General features: G+C 48.2%; 1 protein-coding gene across 1 annotated transcript in view; it reads right to left on the bottom strand.

The window, feature by feature from the left end:
• LOC5518550 (microfibril-associated glycoprotein 4) overlaps positions 1–20,614 on the bottom strand; it is a 39,323-nt gene that overhangs the window by 10,254 nt on the left and 8,455 nt on the right. Inside the window, exons 2-3 of the mRNA XM_048721100.1 lie at positions 3,858–3,976; positions 3,449–3,752 (exon numbers count right to left, since the gene is read on the bottom strand). Of these exons, the coding sequence (XP_048577057.1) occupies positions 3,449–3,752; positions 3,858–3,976 (423 nt within the window). The remainder of the gene's footprint in view (positions 1–3,448; positions 3,753–3,857; positions 3,977–20,614) is intronic.

Below are 20,614 nucleotides of genomic sequence, written 5' to 3'. Positions count from 1 at the left end.
ACCCCCTCTTTAGTCTATTCCTTATTCGGATAAGTAGGTAAAACGAAATCAGGCGTTATGAAGTACCAATTCCTTATTCGAGAAATGTTTAGAAAACATAAACGACCCTCTTTTTAGTCTATTCCTTATTCGAATAAGTAGTTAAAACGAGATAGGGAGTTATGAAATACCATTTCCTTTTTCGAGAACTCTTTCGAAAGGAGTCGTTAAAGCGAAATCAGGCGTTATGAAATTTCATGTCCTTTATTGAGAAATGATGAGCAAACACTGACAACCCTCTTCATAGTCTATTCCTTATTCGGATAAAGTCGTAAAACGAAATCGGACGTTGGGAGATTCCATTTCCTTATTCGCGAAAACTAACTTGAATAAGGAGTAGTTGCCTATTCGTGTCACTGCACTAATCTATTTGTTTTGTCAGAGCCTTATGTAGTAGTCAAGGTGTTAATTGACAACAAGCACTATCTGTCAAATTGTGGTTTTGTTAGCAAGGTCAAATTCCTTCTACACGCGTACGTAGTCAAGTAAAGCGTGAATATTTCTCCTCTAAATATATTAATGCGTTTGGAAATAAAGCCCAAGATACAAATACATTTATTAGATGAGAGGTAGATTTCCTCTCTTTTGCTAGATTCATTTGTGAAAGCGATTGCTCTCTCCACTCCAACCACCGTCTCCATAAAGCTGTATAGCACCTCTTTAACATCTTCTCCTTCACTCTTTTGAACGCCACAGAACCTCAGATTCTCACGCCTGCTATATATCTCGTACTTGGTTATAAGCTATAGACGCTCAAGCTCCTGCTTCGTAATAATTGTCGGGGATTAAGAGTTTATTAGTTTTACGTGACGCAAGATAACGTGAGGGAAATTACGTATGTTATTTTACGTGACGCAAGGTAGCGTGAGGGAAATTACGTATGTTATTTTACGTGACGCAAGATAGCGTGAGGGAAATTACGTATGTTATTATTTGTTGTTATTGTTCTATCTTATCTGGAAATTAAGTAGTGATTTAATCTTGTGAAGGTCAATAGCACGATGAAACGTAGTAAGAAAGGAATGTAAACTATTTAGTAAATACCGTTTGTGGGTATATGAAAGAAAGCGCTGTATTATCCATTGATTGTAAGGGTGTAAAATTAGGGTATAAATAGGAAGCACATTGTATAGTTTAGTATTGATCGTTTTGGATTGGATTGGTTTGGATTGATTGAATTGATTGTAAAACGTTGACAGTTGAGAGTTGTATTGATTGTACGTAGCATGAAGTGCTAGTAAACGCAAACGCAAAAAAGTATCGGAGGAAATTGATTGCACGGGGAAACGAATTTCCACGACACTAGTCTCCACTTTCTCTAGCTCTTTCTTGTTGTCCTCTACTATCTTGTTTGCCATTTCCACACTGTCTTTTAACTCACTTGTGACATTAACGTTAGTCTGAAGCTCGTTCTCAAGTTTTACAAAATTGCTTTCCAACTTGGAAATAGAAGAATTCATCTCCTTAACCGCCGACTTAAGACCTTTTATGTCGTTCGATATTTCCTCAAGAGCGCCAAGCTTGTGAAGTATAAGGTAATGTTTAGCTTGCGATGCCGCCGCCATGTCGAGTGTCGAGAACACCACGTAACTCTCATCTTTTTCGTATTCCTCGCCGTCATTTAGCTTTTTTAGGTTCTGGGCTTTTTCCGGTATTTTTTTTAGCTTGACGACTGTTTATTTTCTCGTTTGCTTAACATTTAAACGGACTCTAGGTAGCCATGGAAGAAAATATAGCGAGATCTTGCGTTTAACACAACCTACCCCATAGGTTCTTGAAAGATCTGCTCTACCTACACATTATATCTTCAGTATTCTTCCGTATCTTTTTGTCCACGCATGTTCTCCACTTTTTTTTCAGGTGAATACCAACTTCAAGGAGGCTGCCTGCTTTAGAGGCATGATGCTAGGGCAGGATGTATTCATTAATATAGATAATAGTTACAAATGAAAACTTGCTATAAAAACACTGAACCAGCTTATAAAATAAAATAAAGTAGTCAGAAACATTAAAACAAGTTAGAGTGGTTTATTTCATTCACCCTTTGACAAAGTGGCTGGTACACAACACTATTATATTTTGTTCAACTGTTTGTTTACAGCGCTACAGATGTTGTAAAAATACAGACGTTTCGAGGCTACTGCCTCTTCATCAGTGTCTAAAAGTAGTTGCTTTTAGTTACTGGTACCATCATTAGCGCTGTAAACAAACATTTGAACAAAATATAACGTGAATTTCAAAGCGCCACCAGCACTAATCAATTTGCACTAATTAATAACTCCACAGGGTTTTGTAAGAAATCTAATTTTGAAATAGCAGATATTTGAATCTGAAATGATATTTGCAAAATCAACAGCACTGTACTCTCATTATTAGTCAACATAATAAATGGGTGTATAGTATGTACCATTTAACCTTTTATGCAATTATTTCACAGGTAATTTAGCACTGTACGTGGAAGTGATGTGAAATGAAAATATAGCTACCTTTTTTAAAGCAAACTGCATCTTTTTGTAATGCCACACCAAGCCCTATTTTATGCTTAAGCACAAAAATAACAGGTGTACATACCCTTGACACCCTGATGCTTCAATATGGGTCCATGGACCACCTCAAGGAGGGTCAGTGTTTTGTACAAACCACCAAAGACATTAGTGTCAATTCAAAGAGTATTAGCCAAAAAAAAAAAAAAAACACAGTAAAGAAGGTTAAACTGCTTAGCCAATATTAATAACTTTTATTACCCTTTAACTGAAAGAAAATTATAAAATGCGGGGACTAACTATTTCAAGTGGCATGTATTCTGTGACATGCAAAGGAGGTTACCAAAGTAAACGTACAAGGACGTTGAACATTAAAGTTTGTGTTCTCTAGCCTTTTGTGGCATTCTTAATAAGTTGGTAAAGCCCGCAGCAATCGTAAAATCCATTTATATGGCGATCAACGGACGGTAGCAGCTCTAATGGACGCTAGTTGGCATTGAACGGACGCCAGCGGGCATTAACGGAAAACAGCGAGCCTTATGTACGCTAGCGGGCATTGAGCGGACTTCAGCGGGCGTTACTTGAAAATAAACAGCCGGCTGGCCTTTGCAAGACACAAGCGTGCTTCAAGAGACACCAGCGATGGAAAGGCACGCTAGCGGGCCTCGAAGTCTTGTTGACAAGCGGGCTTATTGCACGGTAGCGGGTGTATAAAAGAACGCCCCACCGGGCAAAATGTACGTTTGTTACGCCAGTGGGTATACCAACATCGTGCACATAGCCATGAGCTAAACTATTCTAGCAATGCTCTGAGGATTCTGAATCCTATTGTTGAAGTATGGATTGTTTAAATACTTGGATTATTCTACAGTCAATAGGTGAAGGGATTGTAAACACAAATAACAACAATAAATGAAGACATTTACCTGACTGGTATCTGTATTGCAGGGCCAGGGTGTATTTTTGAGCCTTGCTTCCAACAGCAAAGTTGTCATATTCGGCAAATCTGACATTACCATCCCAGTCTTCAAGCCTCACAAGCAGCCTTTTCGCACCCGGACTGTTGGTCAGCCTGTGGATGCTGTCAAGCCCCAACAGAAAGTTGTCGTCTCCAGGAGTCCCGATCCCTACGCCGTACTCGTCAAATGTTCGAGCGAAGTTAACAGCGCCCGAACTTCTTTGTAGAATAACAGTCCAGATCACAGGGGCTTGGTCAAACTTGCACCTTACCTGTAACAGAGAGAGAGAGAGAGGGGGAGACATCGTTAGGCAAACAGCAAAAAAACGCAGGGTAAACCGACGGAAAAGCACGCAGGCTAGAGTGCTACTACTCACCAGAAAAGGTGTCTGGTTGTCTGGAGAAAGATAATAATTCCCATTTTTTGAACAAGGATCGCTGGCAAATATTTCCTCACACGAGAGCCCTGGAAGTTCGTATACACTCCCCAAAGGAACTAGAACCAAAACATATGTTAAAGAAAATAAACTTCAGCAGTGAGCAAACATTTCTACCTTAACACTTATATACGCAATAGAAAGAAAATTATACAAACCTTACCGAAGCGAATTAAGTAAGGTAATATGAGGCATGCATTGAGTACTTTTTATCTAAAATCCAATGTTTGATTTGCTGATATACTTATTAAAATAACGGAATGTGATATGTATGTATTTCTTGTTTTAAATAATGAGATAAGATTACACCAATTTGGCTGTGAAGAACATAAGTTGATGCCCTATACACCGCCACTATAAGCTTTCCCCTTGTGAACAAAGCATAGATATATCTTACTCAAATGTATGCTGGCTCCCTTTTAGGCAATGCCCAAATACAGCTATTTCAATAAACGTTGTCAAAGAGCGCTCTGCCGCACGCGCCCATACCGCGAGGTGGTAATATTATATGTTGTTTCAGAGTTTTCAGTTTGTTTTCAGGGTATATATATGCCGCAGTCTTATGGTGAAGACCTTCGCTGGCGAGTTATCTGGATGGTACAGTTTCTTGGAGTATCTATCGAAGACACTGCGGCATTTCTTTCTATGTCCTCGCGTACAATAAAACGGTATCTGCAAAAATAGGGAATTTAAGCAGCGACAACTGCATCGCTAACGGCGACGGAAGAAAGCAATTGAGACTTTCGAAAAGCCAGACATTAAATATGCTCTTTCGATCGGATTCTTTCTGATACATTTCAGCCGTTTTCCTCCAAACTACAACGCGAAAGTTTCACGGTCTAGCGGGAACGTGTGCGCTAAACTAAGAACTAGATTTATCCTTGTTTGCTATGTTAGAAATAGGATACTAGGCTTTGCTATAGTTTTTTTTGAAAACATAAACGAGTGAATTTTATCAAAATTAGCGCAAAAATTGAGCGCAAAGTATGAAAGCTTTTTGGGGATCACGTTCTCCCTGCAGTCGGTCGCCGTCGTCGTTGCTATTTCGTTCAGGCACTTTGCCAGCAGGTTTTCTTTTAGTGTAACTTCTTAGTGTAATTACAGGATAGGTGTCAAATCCACTCTTGTTTCCTTGTTTAAGGACGCACAGATTTATATTTAGACAATTATCAGACTGTTCTGCCATCCTGATAGCGTCTCGGCGTTGAAGGACGGCGGCACAGCTTGAAACAACATATATTACCCATACTACCTCGCGGTATGGGCGCGTGCGGCAGAGAGGGCTCTTTTACAACGTTTTTTGAAATAGCTGTATATTTTAGGGCCGTAGCACGGGGTGGGGCACTGGTGGCATGTGCCCCCGAATATTTTAAAAAAATAATAAGGAAATGACCACCAGGGGCGTGGTTGTGCCACCCCCAACCCCCCCCCCCCCCCACCCCCCCAAATAATCATATCAAGAAAATTTAGCCAAAAATTGTCATTTTTCCCAGACGCGGTCACTTCCATATAAGAAAACTACAGTACACATTTAAAAAAAGAACGGAAATATTGCCCGTTTCTGCTCACTTAAGTGACGGCATCGTGATGTCACAAAGATATTTTTTAAGAATGTCGGTCGCTTTTTGAATACGAACTGATTATGATAACTTATTTGGATTTTAGATGTTCTGTGGCGTCATATTGTGTTGCTATGGCAAGACAATATATCATTTTGTTCCTATTTGTAAGATAATGATTTGGTCATAATGAAGTAATGAAAATTTGGTTATAATAGCTCCAATGGTTCAAAAGTTACGGATGGGGGACCGAAAGAGCTCCCCCCTCCCCCCAGTCAAAGGAAGCCCCAAAAAGCCCGGTCTGTATATGGTTTGAAACCGTTAAAACACTTCAAAATGGCGCTATTTACGGTATAAATAGTGGCGAAAATAGCTACTATGGATTATTGTTTAGGAGATCGGATTTTGGCAGCTCGACAAACAGAACTTACTTTTCTAAAGACTATAGGCACTCTTTTTGAAAACTAAGAGTTGGGATTTTTCCTTGCGCGATCAGTAAAAACGTGCCGTCTCTACGCCCCTCAGTTGTGAAAACGGAGTCGGTTACCCCCATTTTTATTACATTTTGTGAAAGCCCTTAAATTCAATATTGTTTATGCCAAGTTTTAAAAATTCTGGGTAGTAGGCCATTTCAAGAAAATAACCTTATGCTTGGTACAGTATGGTATTTAGTTCCGTGTTCCTTATCACTCAGCATTTGTTTTTATCTTTTTGCCTCGAATATTGTAGATTTGAACAATCCAAAACTACCTAAATGATACAAAACTATTAACCTTTCCTTAAATATAAATCCAGCTTATTTCATCCAATATTTTTTTTTTCAAAAAGTATCGTTATTTCGAAGCGGTTTTCATAAGTGTTACTGAGTGGCGTTTACTGCACAGTGAACAGAGCCGCGTCACGAACGTCAGTTAAAAACAATACCTCCATTTGAAAAGATTTCTCAATTTTGATACGAATGCTTAAAAGAAAGAATATTGTTAATGTGTATTTTTTTCTGGCTTGATGCGATGTTTTCGATTTACATTGCTTTTAGTTTTCCGTGCTTCCCGGAGGTCGTAGTTTCGTATCACCCTGCACCATAGTGTGTGTTTGGTTTGGTTTGACTGCAGAAATAAAGCCGCGAAAGAATTGATTCTGTATACATCCCTTTCTCAATTAATTACTTCATTCGTAATTATCTCATATCTTAACGATTAATTTTTGTTATGTGGGCCTTTAATTTCAGTCATTCGGCTGAATAAATAACTTCCAAACCTCTTATTTTTTATAACAATTTTCAGTTGAGGCTGGCCATTCGTATTTTTGTAGCATTTAAAGGCTGAAAATGTTCTATGTTATTGTTTGTAAAAAAAAAATTGAAAACGTTCGGGCATTTAGTCCTCGTTGACTTATCTATTGACTCATAGAAAACTCAAACTCGTAGTCTAGTTGTTAATTATCCAATGAATTATTTGAATGAGAATTGCACAAATGATCAATAGCAATATAAGGCCAAGTAAAAACAAGACATGATTATCGTCCCCGCCCATGACGGAAAAACGTTACGTGACGCTTCAAATAAGCCCATTTCACATCGAATAAGGCGGAGAATTTCTCTGAGTACTCAGTAACTTATAGCAAACAAAATATCATGTGCGACTTCTTTTAAATTGGTGCGACTTTTTGTAAAGTGTCATTGAAATTTGAGCTTTTTGTCCCTGAACTGATAAACAGGCAGTGCGAAATATTACCCTTTTAGGTTATATTTGATAAACAATCTGATTAACCAATCAGAGCTAAGAATTACTATACCCAGTCTCACGCGGACACGCCTCAACTCAGAGTAGGAAAACAAAATGGCAGTTTCGTCGAATGACTAAAATCATCTGTTTAAGCAAGGATTTCGCTGACTCAGTCCGTTAGATATATCCTTTTTGTGTTGTTTCTCATCGGCAAAAGACCTCATTTGAAGGGTTATTCTTACGACTTCACCGAATCGTACTGTAATGAACGCGGAAGGGTAAGCCACTGCTAGCTGGGTATAACATTGATCACCAATTATTTAGTTGTACGCTTCTTCGAGTCATACAACTGCACAGAATTTCCCTGAATTAGTCTCGCTTTCACACTCGGAATGAAGATACTTCAAGAAGAAATTTTAGCTGGGATATTGAAACCAAAATGAATCCCATACAAAATGGCAGCGAGTCTCATAAAAAAATGAAGCTAAATTGTATACAGAATGGCCGCGAGTCACTGTTTATTGTATGCCATTAAAAGACACTACATGAAAGTACTATGTTTCAATGTTTTATTTGATCCTGGAATAAATAGATTTTGCTATTACTCGTTGTAAATAAGTCCTTACCACAAATGCTCAAATTATGGATTTTTATAAATGTATTCTAGAGGGGCACTTGTTTGAGGGGCTATGTAATGTGCTTATTTAATGAGGGGTGTATGTATACCTAAGAACCATCGACAAAGGACTACATTGTTTTAAGCTCTGTTTTCATCATGATTCTTTTTACCAAACAAAGGAAGTTTTGTAACACAAATCGTGCACAATACACAGGTTCTAACACCAAGGTAGAGCCATTGCGGGGTATTCCATTGTGTGTGCGGACAAATGGGAAAAAGGCATAGAGTGTAAACTAGGGTGAGGAAAAGGCATGGTAAGGGCAAAGGGGTGGTGACTAAAGGGTATGTCAAATGGGGTGTGCTGACACAGGTTGGGAAGACAAAGTAAACTTGTACCATGTTTGATTTCTAGGCCTTGGAGATAATAGGAGAATGTGAGTGTAGTCATACCCTGGGTACCAGAGGCTCCAAGCTTCACTAGAACAGATATCATTTGGAGAATATATATTCATATTCGGTGATACTTCAGGCCCATTTCTTATCAGTCTCTATTTATATGTGGAAAGATTTTTTTTATATAAAAAGGAATTAGATTAATTTGATTTGATAGGTAAGTCTGAGTGTTGAAACTCCCTTATAAAACTATAGTGATAGTAAGAATTGATATGTTTGGGGTATAAAATTAGGTTTGGGTATTTGTTTGAGAGGTAAGTTTCTATGGTTGGTATATTTTATGTATAGAACTCAGGTTTGGGTATTTTGGGGGATGAACACGGGGAGGGGGGAATACTTTGACAAAAATTCCTTATCGCAAATGCTTATTTTAGCATTTTATGCCCTTATTTTTACCCCTCTTGTACCGGTTTGATAACTAGGCCTTGAAGATTCTAGGAGTATGGGGGTGCAGTAATAGATATAATACTGTATGGAAAAGAAGTATTTATATTTGGCGATACTTCGGGCCACATTTATTTCTCAGTGCCTATTGCACAGAGTTTGTTTGTTGTCTTTTTTATAAAAAAAATGGAATAAAATCGATTTGTTTTAATTAGCAAATCTAAGTGTTGAAGCTCCCTTATAGCAAGATTTTGTATGCTTGGGCTATAGAATTTAGGTTTGGGTATTTGTTTGGGAGGTTTCTATGAAGTTTCTATGCTTGGTATATTTTATGTATAGAACATGGTGGGGGGCAAATTTGACAAACAAACCTTATCGCAAATGCTTATTTTATCATATTATGCCCTTTTTACCCCTTCTCTTGTACCAGGTTTGATTACTAGGCCTTGGAGATTCTAGGGGTTGGAGGGGGGGGGGGGGGGTGCAGTCATAGATATCACATGGAAAATAAATATTTCTATTTGGATGTTTTCCATCGTTTTCGAATGGCCCGTTCCCAGGATTTTTCTTGGGGGGATGCGAAATCCGAAAATGTGGACCTAATATTTCCGGGGGGGGGAGGAGGGGTGTGGGGTGGGGTGGGGGTCGAAAGGAATTTCTCTGATACAAATCTGACAATGCCTTTTCAGTATCTCCACGGAACTTTTTTTGTCGGATTTGGCTACATACCAGACTGATCTAGTTTTTGCTTTAGTTTTGCCTACAAATAATAGCACGTCTATTAAGAACCGGAAGTGGAACTTTGGCCGTTGCGGGGGTGTGCGTTCGCACAACATCACTTCAGGGACGAAAAGCTCAGATTTCAATGACACTTTACAAAATGTCGCATCAATTTAGAAAAAAAGTCGCACTTAATATTTTGTTTGCTAAAAGTTACTAAGTGCTCAGAGAAATTATCCGCCTTATTCGATGTGAAATGGGATTATTTGAAGCGTCACGTCATGTTTTTTCGTCATGTCGTTCAGCGTTAATTCTTCGCCCCCTGTTGATGGCTTTTGTTAAATCCCCTGCCCCCCGGTGGACTATAGGTGTTAAATAGGTGTTAAATCCCCCGTATGACCGCGTTACCTCCCCGGTATGTCCCGGGGGTCGGGGGGCCAGGCTGTCAATTGACTGTTGCATAAATTATTTCTTTCTGAGAGGGGGGGGGACTGGGGGGTTTCATAGAAACGAGTGGGAGGCGCGGATCGCCCCTCTGGGCCTCCAAGCCCCGTCTTAGGCTTGGGAGGCGCGAATCCCCCCTCCGAAGCCCCCAGCCCCCATTCCAGGCTGGGGGCTTTCAGTGACACCGAAACGCGTTTCGCGTAGATTAACAATCGCTTGTCATTAATCTACGTCGGGACCACTTCGCGTAGATGGATACTTAGCAGAAGTAAGTCTACGCAAAACACACTCCGCGTAGATGGGTAATTAGCGATGGTTAGCAATCATTATTCTATGTCGGGGGACGCCAGCGCCTTGTACTAGGACCTGAGGGCCGTGAAAACGAGAAACGTGGATTGGGCCGCCAACCTACGGAGCGCGGAACAACCGTTTTTCGGCCGTAAATTCAAAGCCGCTGGCGTGGCGTTTAAACCTGAGTTTTACTCGAACACCTCGCTCCCGAACTCCTCGCGAATTTCTCGCAGCCTCTTTTTCATCTTTTCGCGTGTCTCCAGGAGGGCCCTTTCCTGCTTTTTTTCTCACGCGGTGCGAGGCCGTGTCGAGCTCTGATAGCGGCCTTGAGCGCGTAGTATCTCTCTTGTTCCTAAAGTATTTGCCGAAACTCTTCGTCTGAGATATGCCCGTCCTGCAGAGCCTTAGAGACCAGCTCAGTGATCGAGTTTTTCTTACTCTCCGCTAAAACCATCGTGTCTTCGTGTTTAGCCACCTTGCTCGTAAGACCCCTAGAGACTACCCCCGCGCCCACCACACCGACCAGCCCAGCGACCCCTGCCAGCGGACCGCCGATCAGAACCCTTATCCCACTCAAAGAGACCCCCACCCCGGCGCTAGAAAGCGCCCCTGCGGCGATGCCGGATGCCACAGACACAGCATGGGTAACGGCAAAGGCGCCTTATACTTCTTCCGCACCTGTCGATGATGCGTTATCTCGTTGTCTAGAACCGCCTGAGTGTCACATATTTTCTGGAGTCTGGAGGTTTGCACGTCGCCGCCGATGCTTGCCGGAGCGGTGGGCGTCATGTGCGTACCCTTCGGGGGGCAGACGCTGGGAAGCGAGGGGTATATGGCACCGCTGCTAACGTCGCTGTTTGCCATTCTTGTTACGTCGGACCTAGGTTAGCTCTTATACGAGGCGAACAGGCTCGCCCCTAAACTCCACCCGTCTACCGCGGTCATCCCTGATCCATATTTGGATACTCGAGACAAACTCAGAGAAAGGTGTTGCGGCACAAACGGGGATGTCGGGTCAATAGACGACTTTCTCGTTCGGCCTCCCGCGGGTTTCTAGGCAAGCGAGAACGTTTGAAGGCTCGCCTAAGGCGAGGCATTGCGTGCGGTCTATGATATCGCAGAAGATGTAGAGGGCCTCTATTTTCGGCAAAGTCACCTTAAGTGGGCCCCCCCCCAAAGGCAGTGCGAGGCCCCGCCCCCCCCCAACTGATCGTCTTTAGCCTCTAGGCCAAATAGTGCAAAAAGCTCGGCATTCAGGAACGCAACGCCGTTGGACATGAGCGCGATCTTCCCGGTGAGGGGATCCAGCTTCGCGGTCAGAATCTTGCTTTCAGCGCGGTTGATCGTTTCCACGATGGACTCGGCCGTGTGGTGCCCGGCTGGCAGAGTAGCGATGGGCGGGAGAGAGGCTATGGTCGTTATCTGATGCTCTATAGCCGAACATATCAAACACGCTATAGTCGAACAAGCCAAACGCGCAAAACTCGGTTTCCCTAGGTCTCTGACCCTCGCGCAAAACCTGCTCTACGCCGTGCCCGCGACCCCCGTGGAGAGCACGGCCTCAGACATCACCCCACTACTCACGCAGCTAGATATACACGTGGCTAAGGACAAATCATTCACGACTAGGGTCCGAGACATATTCAAAGAGACAGTAGTCACGCACAAGTCCGCCATGGAGTCTCGCCGGTGGCTATCGGAGCCTTCCTATGGGTACTGGCCACAGCAACTCAACTTTGCGGTCTGGTGCGCAACCGCCGGATGCGGGGTGTCCCTAACCGACCCCGCTTTCGCCACGCTCCCCTCTGTCATCAGGGGATTTCTAAGGTTTCACGTCTACTTTACCACCCGGAGGATACTCTACGAGCACGGCGCCCCCCTTCCTGGCGACAGCCCGTTCACGCAAAAAGGTAACCCCTCTAAGAAGGCCGCTTTCGAGCGTCTATGTATAGAGTTCGGTTTGCCGCGTAAGCCGGACTTCCGATGGAAAGGCGGGCGGAACCACGGGCTAGGCGATGTGTTTGTGTTCTACCCGAAGGAGGGGTATCGCAACGTGCACGTGATCCGTGGCTACGACACGGCGGTGGACGAGTACCCGAGCCACCTCAATCTGTTTAGCGACGAAGGTGGGACGTACAATAGTGGGAAGCAGGGGGGTTACATACGCAACGACGACCACGGGGGCGTGCAATATAGCTGGTTTGCGCCTCCCAAAGGTGAGGGACTGACAAAAGCAGGGCTAGGGAGACTCGATCGCTCGGTCGAGGCGTTCGTCTATACAGTGCTTGGCGCGCAGGTAAACGCCCGTTCCTCTATCGCGGGGGCCGGTGGGCCGGCCATGGAGGCGCAGGCGGAGTTCACGAAGCTGCTTGAAGACGCAATCATAGAAAACGACATCGCTCAAAGCGTGAGAAGGTAACAGTTAGCCGTGCAGGAGGCCAAGGTGAGACTGAGTCTTGCGGTCGCACCAGGAGTGTGGCTGATGCCGAGCGATCTGGTGATAAACACGCAAAGCGTTGTGGGCTACAACAATAAGCTGCAGAAAGCCACAGACTCCATGACGCTCGGCGCAAACGCGATCAACACCGTGACAAAGCCAGTAGGTGCTCATAACATGGCCGGTGGGCATCCTAGGGTGCAACACGTGACTGATCCGGGGATCGACGGCGTGCCGTCCCGGCGGCGAAGCAAGGCTTCCGCCCCTGCGAAAGTGCACGCAGAGGGCGAGGCGCCTGCCCCCTCTCCACGTATGCATGCTGCGCATGGCATGACTGCCGCCGGAACGGCAAGCGCACCCGGACCGGGCGAAAAAGGTGACCACACCGCCCCCAAGGCGGGGTTGTCGGCACTCGCGGTGGCAGCAGCGTGTTACTTGTCCCGATGATTGCTTAGCATTCGACGAACCAAGAACGCGGCTACGGCTAGAATGAGCAGCCACGCATTTTCGCCAAGGAATTTCACCGCTTCTCCTGCAGCCTTAAACACGAAGTTCGCGATGCTGCCTACTAGCCCAGGGAGAAGCTCGCCTAGCTTTTTCCCGATAGCCTTAAGCCCGTTACCGACCCCTCTGGCCACGGAGGAGAGCGACTTGCCGAGCGACGTCACAATGGCCGCGATCGTCGTCGCTACGGCCAACCCGATAGCGGTGACGGTAAAGCCGTACTTTTTGAAGATGGCTTTGATGCGCTCTCTTAGCGGCTTTTGGTTCTCGAGCTCTCGGTTTTCGCGTTCTAGTTCGTCAATCTCGGATAGACTCTCCTCGGTGCGCTCACGGGCCTCTTGGCGGCGACTCTCTGGCGTGTTAGGGTTGTCGATGGTCCCTGTCTGTGGCTACCACCCCTTGCAGCTCTTGGACTCGTTCTGTGTTCTCCTGGATGACCGCGTCTACCCCTGCCACCGACCCCATCGCCAGCTTGAAGCCTTTCAGCTTTGCAACGTCCTGTTGAACGCCCCCTTCCTCATTGAACAGCTGACTTGGTTGTCCAACCCCCTTTGCCGAGGTTACTAACTAGTATTAGCGTCTTCCCCTTTTGGTCTGACTGGAACCGTATCAGATTCTCGTTAAGGTCTGGGTATTTCTCCCTGAGGGACTGGAGACCGAGTCTTGTCGCTGCACCCTCTGTGGTGAACGAGGTTTCGGCGGTCGTTTGCGTTGCGCTTCGCGTAGCCATGTTATGCGCAGCATGCATACGCGATGACGTGCTCGTCATTGTGATCGACTCCCCATCGTCGGGGTCAAACGGGATAAGGGGCGTCGTCTCGTCGTCCCCCGCTCCGCGATAGGCGGACGCACCCGGCAAGGTATCGTCAATGTCAACGTCAACATCACCCATGATGCGTGCGCATAACTCGTGCTATGCTATATTATACAGTCCGCACCATAGCCACGCGGCTTCGTACTTTATGTATACATACATATATGATATATAATATACGTAATATGGATGTCACTCAGCGATAAACTTGACCCCCAACGAACACCCAGAACTCCTCTGGGGTTGAAAGCCGAGAGAACTGTTCACCGGGTGACTCTCAACACGTCGACGGCCTTGCCAGGCGAGACGCTATATGTGGCGGTCCCAAAGCTATCGGAAGGCGTCACGCTCGTGCCTGGCTCCTTGAGTGTCGGTTTCGATCTCTCCATCTCAGGCCAAGCAAATAATACCGTCGTGAACAACGTCGGCCGAAATCTCGTGAGCCGCCTAAAAATCACGTTTGCAGGAGAAACGCTCCAGGACACCAACCGCTACGACGTCTTCAAGACGGATGAGGAGCTTAATCTGTCTAAGGTCGAGAGAGAGGACCGCCTGGAGCAGGGCATACAGTCAGAAAACATGCGCAAGCTTCGCTCCAAGGCTGGCGAGACGCTATATGTGGCGGTCCCAAAGCTATCGGAAGGCGTCACGCTCGTGCCTGGCTCCTTGAGTGTCGGTTTCGATCTCTCCATCTCAGGCCAAGCAAATAATACCGTCGTGAACAACGTCGACCGAAATCTCGTGAGCCGCCTAAAAATCACGTTTGCAGGAGAAACGCTCCAGGACACCAACCGCTACGACGTCTTCAAGACGTATGATGAGCTTTACCTGTCCAAGGTCGAGAGAGAGGACCGCCTGGAGCAGGGCATACAGTCAGAAAACATGCGCAAGCTTCGCTCCAAGGCTGGCGATAAAGCGACTAGTAACGCCAAGGAGAACGCTCTAAACGCCGCCCACGGGGCGAGGTACACCGTCCCGCTAGACCATTCTCTGCTGACGGACCACGGCGTACTGTACCCAAGGGCGCTCTCCGAGGCGCTGCTCTTCGAGATCACGTCCGGAGCGGTTGACCAGGTAGTAGTCGGAAGCGATGCTACCAAATTATCCTATGGCATCAAAAATTTAGAGCTGGAATACGAAAGCCTGAGGGACGACAACCTCGCCCGGTCTGCAGCCGCCGCCTACCAAAACGGCACAACGTTCTTCTACGAGCAAGTGAACCTCCACAAGACCTTTGTGATTAGCAAAGGGACGGAAAGCATAATCAACGAGAGTGTCAACCTGCCGCGAAGGTCTATAAGTGGTCTGTTGCTCCTCTTTGTGGAGCCATACACGTCCGGGGCTCGCGACTCTGAGAAGTTCGTGTACCCCGACATCAAGAGCGTTCGCGTTACAATCGACGGCACGCCAAACAAAGTCTTCAGCCAGAGCCTGCGCCCCACGGATTTCTGGAGGGGGGCGAAAAGGCGGTTCGTCCTCCCCTCCCCGGGGGAGCACAGCGGACCGCCCGCCGCCCCGGCAATCGGCCCCGAGTTGTTCTATGGCGATAATAAGTTTGCTCTGTGGATCGACCTTCGAACGACGGACGACAGTGCTATCCATTGGGGTGGTCTCCGATTGGTCAATACCCGCGACGGTGTGCACCTCGAGATAAAACGCACGGCAAGCGGCACGGGTACCGTAAACTTTCACGTGTTTGTGGTGGCCGACGCCCAAATGAACCTCATGAACGGACAGCTAGAGTCCATACAAAACTGAGCAAAGACACCAAAACGTGTTTCTGCGCGAAGCGCTGCGGCAGCGAGGACCCGAAAAAAATCCCATTTAACGCTCTCATCGTGGGCCCGACGTCATGCGGGAAGACCCGATTCATAGTGGACCGGCTGCGCGGCCCTTTCCGGGGCAAGTTTGACTACATCGTACTCTTGTGCCCTACCTTTGTCTACAACAAAACATACGACGGCTTCGACGAGGGCGACAATCGTCTGTTCGTCATCGCACCTGAGGCGGGTCAGATCGACATACTGTTAAGGTCTGTCTCCGCTCTCTTCGAAGGCACTAATACGCTAATCATACTCGACGACTGTGCGGCCTCGAAAGACGTAAAGAGGCGCTCTGACCAGCTCGTCAACTTGGCGTTCAGCGCGCGCCACGGGGGTATTAGCGTGTGAGTGATCACGCAGCAGCTCACCAGCATCACGAAGCCGTTCCGTGAGAACATCGCGTCCTTGGTGGTCTTCTATACCCCTAGCAAGGCGGGCATGAAAGCTATCCTGCATGATTACGGCGCGGAGCTCTCAGAAGAGAAGATGAAAGAGTACATGAAGGCCCTCAAGACGAAAAAGTTCTCGAAGTTAGAGTTTTGCTTGCGTCACCCTTATACCATCGCCCTAGGGCATAACTCATTGATCCACGTGTTGCACCTTAGCCACGGCAGGATGTGCACGATGAGCGAGGAATACTTTGAGAGTCTTCTTGAGGGGGGCGTCGCCGGCCTCCCGCCCGTCGAGTTGTTGGGCTTCTCGACACAGCCTGCCGGAACGGCAACCGGAGGTGAGCAAACTGAGATAGCAGAAGCGAGGGAGAAACTCGCGATTCTCGTAGCCTCGGGGAAGTCGAGAGAAATGGTAGGCAAGGCCCTGACTCACGACGACGTCAAACACATGAGCGCCGAGGAGGTGAGGAAGTACGAGAGGCGATACGAGACCGCTCTAGCCATCCGGACTACAGACGCCCTGGCAGACAGCTTTCTGAAGCTTACGACCAAGCTAGTAGGCATGGCGCTGCCGATAGACAGCGTGGTCGATCTTCACAATGACCTAGTGTCCGACTACATCATCAACAACGAGCTCCTCACATTGTGCGGAAGCCTGTCTTTACGATGCGGTCGTTTGATGGCTTTAGCCGTCGGGGCGTTACACATAGCACGTCATGTGAACACCGCCGGAACGGCAAGCGCTGACACGCGGTGTCAACACAAGGTAGCAGCCGCGGACTCACCAGTGGTTTGCCCGCAAATGCACAGTGGCGAGTCTGCCATCCCAGAGTAGACGTTCATTTGAAAGCTTGCCACTTCTTCAGCAACCAAGAAGTTGCATCACAAATGGAGGAACCTCAAGGAAGTACTAGTACCCAGCGACCCTACGGGTCAGCAGAACCTGACAAACAAGCTGCTAAAGAACCTACTCGTACGGCTTCGGCGTTGGCCTAGAGAATCACGAGCCCCGAACCACCCGCGGCCCGACCTAAACACCCTGGGCGAGTCGAAGCTGGAAGGCGCTTGGCAGAGTGGAACCGACTTAACAGAGCGAAGAAAGAGACACTTCGTGTCGTGCAACACGTTGGGTCGCCGGTCGCTAGCGAGCCGCAGGGACGCGAGGGCTTTTGCGCCGAAGGCATACAGACACCAGTCCCGGAAAGCAACTCTGCCTGGTCGGCTAGCTCGGTTATCGGGGTCGCTGGTCTTCTAGTGTCATTGATCGGCCTCTACACACGTAGGCGGGAGCTAGCTGCCGCGTTCACTCGTACACCAGCTGTTAACCAGCGAGCTACCGATCCACATGCTACAGAAGATACCGACGACGTGACTCCGCCCGCAAGGCCGCCACTGTCGGCCGCACAGCAGACCAAGGATCGACAGCTTGCCGTTCCGGCGACAGCGCTTCGCGCTCCCGGACAATGCAAATCTCGGCTGTTAGCCATGGAGTAAGCAGACATTTAGACACGAGGGCTCCACCCATATCCGCACGTCCGTGCACCGCAATGTCGACGACGCAGCAGAGCAAGATTACAAAGACCATCACCGACGCCGCAGTCATAACCGGCCTCGTCGCCGGCATCGGCTGGGTTGGGCGCAAGGTCTTGCGCGAGGACTTCACCAAAGACCCCTCCGCGAACGCCATGAACTACGCAAAAATGACTGCCGCCGTTGCAGGTGCTGTCGCTTTGAAGGGTTACCTCGAGGACCAGAAGATCCTGCCCATGTAGTAGTGTACTGTGGCACACTACCACATGTGTAGGCCATGTATTAGACTCGTGTACGTTTCACGTGCGTATACACAGCAAGTGAAGTGTGCGCACGTGACACGTAAACACACTACTCGATGGCCTCTATCGCGATTATGGTTGGCGGCGCCGTCCTAAACGCGACTGCATTCGTTGGTGGCAACTACCTTGCAAAGTTCCTGTCGAACGATGAGAGCCCTGCCTTAGCTGAGAAGGAGAGGCACGACAAGGCCCTAGAGAAATACCAACAAGACTATGGACACTACCAACAGCGGCGACAAAAAATCCTCAATTGGCAAGCTCAAAGTCGCGAGAGAGGGTCCCTCGCAAAGAAACACTTCACCGACACTGACTACGCGCTCAAACTCTACAACCAGACCCGGCCAAAACAATCCCTGGAGTCGATGCGGGCTCCTGAGCTGTCCGACTACTACATCCCCAGCAAAACACAAAAAACGCCGAGTTGGCGTACATTGGCGCCGGCGCTCTCGCCATCGGCTACACAGCTAGTCGCTTGCTGTGATGTAGCTGCCGTTCCGGCGCTGCATCTAGGCGGCCTTTTTCCATGCTGCGCGTATGCGCATGCGTATACGTAAACGTATACGCGTATTCGCATACGTATACATATATGCATACGCATATACGCATATATGCGTATAAGTATATACGTATACGTATACGCGTCGATACTGAAGCATTGGGGATGACTTTTGGTGTACCCCTGAAGCAGAAGCTGAGTGCCACAGACCGTGCACTTCTTTTCCGCGTCAGCAATCATGCCGAGTACGTTGTCTACCGTCAGAACGTGGTGCGGTCCCGTGTACTTTGTGCGACCCTTTTGCCTGTCGTCTATAGCGTATCACTTGATTCGCGCTATAATGAGCTCTTCACTGTGCGTAGCCTGCAGTCCTGTGGGAACCAAGGCACCGGGGGTGTTATCGGGGGGGATCACGCGGACTATCTGGTCGGCGCGCCGCACGCGGGAGATGCCGGTGTATACAGCATTCATGATCTAGCCATCTAAGCTGTGGTCTATGATAAACAAACGTCTTGGAGTCTGGATAGTCTTGCCTTGAACCCGGTGGATTTTCCCCCAGCCCGCGTATTTCCACTCGAGGGGAAGCCCGTTAAGGACCGCGTCGAGAGGAACCTCGACTACCGTGCCTTTGTACGCGTCGACCTTCTCACCCCTTTTGCCTGGCACGGGCACCGGCCGCCCTTGCTTGCGATAACGATGCGCGACGCTAGGATCGGGGTCAAAGCGCATGGTAATCGGGGGTAGTTTTTCCTGTGGTGCTCTACCAATCGCTGCTGAACAAGAGCCCCCATCTTGTTGGTCGAGCACACCCACATATCGCTTGGGTGGGCCTGCTCGGTCTTGCCGAGTCGAACGCTACCCCATCCCACTCCTCTCGAAACACCTCAAGCTGTTGGGAATCGGGCTGACACCAAATCCGGCCCTTTTTGTCGTAGAGCCTGGAGGAGGGCGCGGCAGAGCCGCAATCGCATGTACTGTACGGCTTTCCGCAGTCTTCACACAGGCAGCGGTAGTCGGACTCGAACCAGCGGATGTTCCCTTGTGCCCACTCCTTGAGCATATCGTGAGGCCCCTCTTTATCTCCCCAGGGCGGGACCTGCCCATAGTCGCCACAACACACTACCTGACACGGCCGCGTGGCGAGATACCCTAGGATGGCGCGTAGCACTTTAGTCTGTACCTTACAACACTCGTCAATAATGATTACTTCTGCGAGACGGTCGAGTTTGTGCCCCAGCTCGGAAGGTCTCCACTCCTCTATCGGCTTCTCCGCTGGTATGCAGAGGTAGTGGTGGTAGGTTTGAGCCTTCACCGCGAGGCGCGGGTTGTTGCGATGGTCGTGGGCGAGGTCGTTCTCGGATGTGAGCACCACAACGTTGCGGCCGCGGAACATGCTCACCGCCCACTCGGTCTTCCCCGATCCTCCTTGGCCGGCTAGATACATCTTTGCAGAGGTTGCGGCCACTAGATCGCACGGCAGTCTCGGCGCAGTGCTTGGCTCCCTAGCCAAGCTCCCCGACCTCTTCGGACCCGAAGCCGCTTCGGGTCTCCACTCGTACCCAGGCTTCTTGTGGCGCCACTCTCCATACCTCGGATTTCGCTCCACGATCTTTACACCACTGGGCACCGCCTTTGCGTATATGGCATCTGTGCACACTCGGAGGACGTCTTTGCGAGGGATCCGCCTCAACATGCGTCGCAACGCTATGTTTGTGTACGCCAAGACGAAGGCCCTGATATGGTACCATTGTGAGCGCCGGGCACCGTCTTTTTATTGGATCAGATGAGCCCCGTCGGCATGCTCGAAGTTAAGTAAGTGGTCGGTGCCCGCAAGGAGGTTTGTCAGATACGCGGCTTCTTCACGGTCGCGGACAACGATCGAGGACTCGTCGCCATGGCGAGCGCACTTGCCTACGAAACGGACAGCGAGATCTCGACCCTCAGGGTACTGCGAGTCTTCGCCGCCGGGGCGGCACGCGATGGAGTGGGGGAACTTGATGGAGTCCTTTTTTCCGACGCTATACAACACTTCCCACGCCGTGGCCACGACGAGGTCACCCGAGTCCAACAGGTCCTTGAGCTCTGGCGTGATGATCCAGCCCTCGTTTTGTTCCAAGTGCTGCCCCACCCTCCCGGAAGTGTAGGGGTGGCAGGCCTCAGAGAACTCCCACTCGGTCAGCTGAATGGCCCCGGTTAGTTGAAGAA

This window comes from Nematostella vectensis, chromosome 13, assembly GCF_932526225.1.
Source record: "Nematostella vectensis chromosome 13, jaNemVect1.1, whole genome shotgun sequence".
NCBI lineage: Eukaryota > Metazoa > Cnidaria > Anthozoa > Actiniaria > Edwardsiidae > Nematostella > Nematostella vectensis.
Note: the sequence above shows the minus strand (reverse complement) of the source record. Positions and strands in the feature narration are given on the sequence as shown.